Below are 7,026 nucleotides of genomic sequence, written 5' to 3' on the forward strand. Positions count from 1 at the left end.
CTCCACACACTAGATTATGAAACTGACAAAACGCATTATAATTTAGCAAATAATGATCAACGTAAGATTATAATTGCGTATCAATAATTTTTCTCAAGCATTTATAGCATTAGCCCTGAGACAGACCTACTAGGTTCAAAGCCTGGTTCTAGGAGTGAGACTTTGGTGAATCTCAAAACTTCAGTGCCTTTTAGAAAATGGACCTAACAATTTCTATACCTTATTGGGTTGCTGTGAGGATTAAATGAGATAATGTATTCAAAGTACTCAGTATAGTGCCTGTCACATAGATCACACTCAATAAAGAGTAGCTTCTATTACTATTTACCTTTCTTTCTTACATAATGATGTAATGAGAAAAAGAAATCCATAAAACATAAAGAAGTAAATCTAATCAACTATAACTCTCACTGAATAACACATACTATAAATTGTGAATGACACAAATGCCCCACTTGCCTTTTTTTCCCTGTCCTGGGAACACTGTTTTTTGATCAATGGTCACTTACATTCCCAAAAAGAAAAGGATCAAATTATTTAGACTGCCATGGAGAGATAAAGGAAGGATTAGAAGACTAACCCATGTTGCTTGAATTCCAAAATAATTACATACTGATCTCATCTGTTCTTCCCTGAGGTGCCTGATGACACAGACACAGTGAGGCACCTTCTCTGTAGAGCACCAGTCATTTTTAAAAGCTGCTCAGAGAACATCTGTGTCCTGTTTAAATCCAGAATAAAATTCTTAATGCCGATTTTTAAATTCCCAGGAAGAAATATAAAAGGGAGTCATGCTTTTCCCCCACATTGTCACTCATGAAGTACAGGGGTTCCTCACTTTACAAAATGTACAGCCCTAAAAAACTGAATAATGTAAATTATATTTTAACTGCACCAAAGGAGCTAGTTGATTATTAAACCTATAATTAAAAACTAAAATAACAGAAGTTAAACATACTCAGTTTATCAGTGGGTTGTGTTTTATACTTGACATATGTAAGCAATATTAGAAAAACTACAGAGCATTTCCCACTCCTCCCTTTCCCTAGGGCTTTAACAAATAATTGACATGAAGAAAAAAATATATTAATCAATTGCTCCTTTCAAATATATTTCTTTAGAGAGCCTGAATATAGTGGAATTATGTCACACGTTTCATGGACCTCAGGGGGGCAAGTGTACAGGGTCATGTACTGGTATGAGCACGCAATGTGAGATACCTGCTCCAACTGTTCAGGTGTCCAGGGGTTATCACCAATAACTCGTTTAGCTGCATAAAAGCTCATTCCTGGGGGAGGCTGTGGGATTCCAGAACCTCCCCCACTGTTTGAAGAAGAAGCCTGTGCTGAAGATGAATTTTGGCGACTCTGGGATTCATTTAACACATATCTGGAAAAGAAATACACCTTTAACCTTGTATAAAAACAAATGCATTTACATTGTACATACACATATTAAGTATTCAATTATACACTGTCCTCCTATAGTATGTTCCTAAAAGAATACACTTGAAATTAAAATTTTATCACAAAAAAAACTGAAAGGTATCTTCAGCAAATTAACCAAAACTCAACCTGGTTACAAATGAACAACTATCAATAATTAATATAAAGATTTTGATCACTCTCAATCTATAAACTATTGGTCTATAAGCCATGCTGGACCAACCACAACTTGAGTTTTTAGTTAACAAATACAGAGAAAGGTTTGCTGACTTGGAGTGGGGATGGAGTGGGTAGGAGGTACTATTATTTTATACCCAAAGCAGAGTATTTTTATAGTCATTCTCATTTCTACTAAGTTGTAATTCACCTTCAATTCTCCCTGAGCTCTTTATATCCCTACATTAGATAACCCACTGAAACCTCCAAACCACCTACCACACAAGCACACAATGCCCCCAAAATGAAAAAATCAAAAGCGCCCAAAGACAAAACCTCATGAAAAACAAAAATGAGCTTTTCCCATTATATGTTCAAAGCCCTTTGCAACTCCTTGTTATTATTATCCTGTTTCTTTTTTAGCTTCTATAGAGTAGAAATAAGATCTCTGATAAATTCATTTCGATCCAATTAAACTGGTATTCTTCATCTACAAAATGAAATTTTTGATATAAATATTAATTCAAGTTCCTTCAAACTAAAATTCTATGCTAATGAATTCCATTATCATATTGGATATTAAAATATCCATTATAATAAAAGTTAAAGAAAACACTTAGAACCTGAGAGCATAATAAATTATTCTACATTACTTACATGTCATATTCATTCAATTCCTAAATTCACCAATTTTTAAAAAACCTATTAATGAATCACTTTAATATTTTTATAAAAATGAAGCAAGTTGTCATTGGTAAGAAAAATGTGATGAATCACTCACTGGCTTGGGTACATTATGTTCTTAAGTTAAATTTGGATTTCAAGTTTTATTTACCAAAGCCATCATCACCTGTCAATTCTGGCTGCCTCCTGATTTAACAAATATAAAAAGAAGTTTTCATTTATTTCCAAGTTATAGCAAGACCGGTGGCATTAAGTAAATCAATCAGTAAATACCGAGCATCTAACACTGTGCAAAACATCATCCCAAGAACAAGACAGGAATCTAAGGAGATGTAAGATTGAGTCTCTGCCATATGGAATAAGTTGAGGCAGTAACAACACAACACATGTAACAGCCCCTGCCATGTTACCAGATACAAAGAAACCACAGAGAAAAAAGAAATGATATGACAGACATGGCGGGAGTAAACATGGAGCACTGAAGGTCAGGAAAACTGAGCTACCAAACTAGAGAGGCAGAGGAGAATAAACTGGAGAGGAAAGAAATCATACAGGATGAACTCTCGTTTCTGGATTGAGAGACAGATGAGATGGAATCCCACGTGCCAAGTTTATCACGTACATATATATTAATATTTGTAATCAGGAAAGAAACACAATGAAAGCAGCAGTTTAGAAAAATTTCTTCGGCAGCCAAACAAAATAAACAGGCTAGAAGCAAATCACAACCTGGGCACCATGCCAGAGACCAAAGCTCAATAAAACAGGTCTTGAGTACAAGGAGCTCACAATCTATTAGGGGAGATGGAAATGTCAACAATGCAATGAAAACAAAAAGCAGCCATACAGGTTGGTGTTTAGTGCTATGATGACATAAAAAATAGTGCGATTATATCTGCCTAGGCCAAGAAATTACGTCAGAGACACACAGAGTTACTATCTAAGCCAGTGTGGGATGCGTTTTCAAAGCTGTTTTTTATTGTTGTTTTCTTTTTGCATTTCTTTCATTCTTTTTTGATGAGGAAGTATTCTAAGTAGAGAAAACTGCATTCTCTTAAAAAATAAAAAGGCAAGGACATATAAAAGTGCATGAAATGCACGAGTGTATGTAATGACTGGAAAATGAGAGCCCAACGGTTTTAAGGTGTGAGCCAATAAGATCTGTGTTTTAAAATCAGGAAAGTCTATCTACAGAAGTGTAGAAGGGTTTGAAGAAGAGTAGCCAAAGAGAAAGAATTTGTGACAAGAGTTGAAAAGAGCCAAACAAAACTACATGGTAGCAGTGGGAATGGTTCCAAGACAACAAAGAGGAGGAAAGAGGTATTATGGAACTGATGTTGTAGCAACAAAGAGAAAAGCTGGAGACAATTTATAACTGTATGCCTAGATGGTGAGGAGAACCATCATAACACTGATGGTAATTTTAAAAGAAAAACTATTTTTATGGGGAAGACTGGTCTCAGCTTGGACAGGCAGAGCCTGAAATCACAACAACAACCTGGCATTATATAAACCCAATAAGCAGCGGAGCTGGAGCTCAGAAGAGGTCAGGGCTGCAGCAAAAAGATCAGAGATCCATCCATTTACAAATGAAGAGTTGAATCATTTAAGATAGTACTTAACTCCACACAGTAAAAGCAGTCAAGAACAAGGTCACTTTGTTTTTGTTTTTTTAACTCACCCATAAGGCATCAGAAGGACATCTAGCATGAAGTCCAAAAGCAGCTGCACAGTCTTTGGTTTCTCAGCAAGATTGAATGGAGAAGCTGATTTTGATGAGTCAACAGGGTATTTCATGTGAAAAAGGGTTGGTATTAAAAGATGCATTAAGCTGAAAAAACAATCACATTTATTGCAACTACTTAAAAAATAAGGTTTTTAGACATGCAAATAACAGCTAAAACAAAAATCACATAACAAAACCTGGCAATTGTAAGCAAGAGCCATTCATTCTCAAAATCGCTAATTTACGAAGTCCTAATCTAGGGACAGCCAGATGTATTTCTAATTGAAAGCTCAGTCTATTGAGTGATAATTGGTATTTAGGCAATCTGGCCCATCACTAAAAAGATCTGAAAAAATGTACATAAAATGAGCTCAATGTTGATATCTGAAGTTTCCACAGGAGACTTTATATTAAATCTTAGGAAAAGTTCAACTGACAACATATCCTTTCAACAAAATGTTTCTCTTCCACAATTAGTTAAAGTAAAGTTACTCTAAATCTAAAAAATTAAAAATCATATATTTTGAATACAATATTAAATTTTCCACTGTGTGAATTTCAGTAATGTAGTATCAGTAATTCCTTCTTTCACTAATACTTTTTTTTTTTTTTTTTTAAACGGGCTCGCTCTGACACCTGGAGTAGAGCGTAGTGCCGTATCATAACTCACTGCAACTTCAAACTCCTGGGCTCAAGGAATCCTCCTGCCTCAGCCTCCCAAGTAGCTGGGACTACAGGTGTGCACCACCAGGCTGGTCTCGAACTCCTAGGCTCAAGCAGTCCTCCCGCCTTGGCCTCCCAAAGTGCTAGGATTACAGGCGTGAGCCACTTCACCTTGCCTTCACTAACACCTTTTAATAGTCTCGAAACACATGAAAACAATTTCAGACAGTGCTTGTGATTGTTTATTAATTTTACTTGTAAACTTCTGTATTGCGGTCTTTCTTTTAGAAATGAACATGCTCTAAAAAGTCAACTGAAAACATTATTTAACTTCATCTTTCCTCTACAACTTCTGCACTCTTTGTAATGATCCCCACTATGACAGGGCTACAATACAGAACCTTTGGGTAAGCCCAGAATCAAATGATGTTATCTAAATCTTTCTACCTCTCGAATCCCCATATTAACACAAACAAATGCTCTATTCCTTAAGAAAACTGCTCTAAAACTTTATATACTTTAAGATAGAAACGCTTTATTGTAAAGGATTTTTACCTCTAATTTTCACAGTCATAAAATTAACTGTTTCAAAAATAATTGACCAAAAAAGGTATTTAGATTTTTTAAAATATTAATTCTGCATTTTTTCAATGTTCACATCAAGAAACTTTATAATAGCATTAATAAACAGTAACTTTGAGGTACCCCAGAAAATTCAATTATGTATCAGCTAAAACAGCTCAAGACTTCCCAATTGCCCGAATAAAACCAAACATGTGGGCCTATATTTGAAAAGCAACTGTTGACTCTCGCAGGTGGGAAAGAAGATGATTGAGGAAGCCATACCTATCCTGCTGTGGCTGAGGCTTCCCTTCCATGGCAGTAAGAAGCGTGGGGGCCAGTTCACATTGTTTTTCCACTGGTAGGCGAGGATAGCCCATCTTAACATAAATTATAGTAAAATTCTAACGCAACAAGAGAAAAGCAAGTGAGCATGAAGGAAATACTCTACGACTTCAACGAAAACATACGGCTGATAAGGAGTTACGGTTACAACAAAGAAATCATAAACCCAAATCATCCTTTCTCCACGTGTCTATCACACTTGACCAAGTACTGTATCTCAGAGGAAGAATTTCAATCCAACATATTCAAAGTGTTCGCTTTAAGGTAGGCTTCATACAAGGAAGCATGACCTAACCTAAAACACTCATATATGCAATTTCTTATCACGGAGAAGAAAAAATAATCATTCAACCTATTTAAACCTACACACTACACATTGGCATTGGATCTCCCAGTTCGTCGCATTAATCCTTACAAGCTATGAGAAGACCTCACGCTGACAAATCCTAGGCTGCCATTTCCCAACTGGTCAGTCACTAAAACGACTTTAGCATACTGCAGCACTGTGCGGTTCCTCACTCCAGTAACTCCCTGATTGATGATGAACCAAGGGAAACAGTGCTATGGGTATGTTTGTACGGGTTGAGCATCCCAAATCCAAAAATCTATGCTCGAAAATCCAAAACTTTTTGAGTGTCAACATGGCCCTCAAAGGAAATGCTCACTGGATTTGGGATGCTAAATCAATTAATTATAATGCAAATATTCCAAAATCCAAAATCTGAAACACTTCTGGTCCCAAGCATTTTGGATAAGGGATACACAACCTACATCACTATAATCCACGTGAATACCGTATTTTAAGCAAACCTATAAATACATGTCTGGATGAACCCATAAGATAAAGATTTGCATTTCCAAAGGATTCTTCGCTAAAGTGAACAGGCTTTGTAAGATTATTATTTTAAATACTTCCTATCTGGCATTTTTACTGGCACACAGTGTTTCTATTTGCTTAAAGAAACACCTATAATGGAGCTGAACATCCAGAACAGGCACAGATAAGAATGTCTGGACCAGGAAGCAGCTCCAAAAGAGTTGTGACTCCAGCTGTCAGATAAGATTCAACAGCTGCTGCCTCAATGCTAGCACTACAAGGATCAGGAAAGAATATCACCTGTCATCCCACAGCACCAACATTTTTTCCATTTAATTTTCATGAAGACAACAATTTAATAGGAATATACCTTGCCAGCCTCAGACTTATTCCACTTTTAAAAAAGGATACCTTTCTGAATATACACATCAGAAACAGATTTTTTTAATTCAAATCTTTGTATCTTTTTGCCATTTTACTCCTTTTTTTCTTCTATTATCCTTTATTCATGCCTATGCTACATAACCCTTTTCTTTCCTCTATTCAGATTCATCTCATATAATCTGTTACTAAGAATCAAATCATTCTGTTATATATCAACATACCTGACAAGTCATTTCGCCAACATT

At 35.9% G+C, this 7,026-nt stretch overlaps 1 protein-coding gene across 1 annotated transcript in view; it reads right to left on the reverse strand.

Annotated features, from left to right (window-relative positions):
• The window catches only part of KIAA0368 (KIAA0368 ortholog), a 139,538-nt gene that overhangs the window by 75,548 nt on the left and 56,964 nt on the right, over positions 1-7,026 (reverse strand). The window contains exons 4-6 of the mRNA XM_012641131.1: positions 5,521-5,639; positions 3,967-4,116; positions 1,153-1,389 (exon numbers count right to left, since the gene is read on the reverse strand). Coding sequence (XP_012496585.1) covers positions 1,153-1,389; positions 3,967-4,116; positions 5,521-5,639 — 506 coding nt within the window. The remainder of the gene's footprint in view (positions 1-1,152; positions 1,390-3,966; positions 4,117-5,520; positions 5,640-7,026) is intronic.

Source organism: Propithecus coquereli, unplaced genomic scaffold (assembly GCF_000956105.1).
Source record: "Propithecus coquereli isolate 6110/MARCELLA unplaced genomic scaffold, Pcoq_1.0 Scaffold163, whole genome shotgun sequence".
Classification (NCBI taxonomy): domain Eukaryota; kingdom Metazoa; phylum Chordata; class Mammalia; order Primates; family Indriidae; genus Propithecus; species Propithecus coquereli.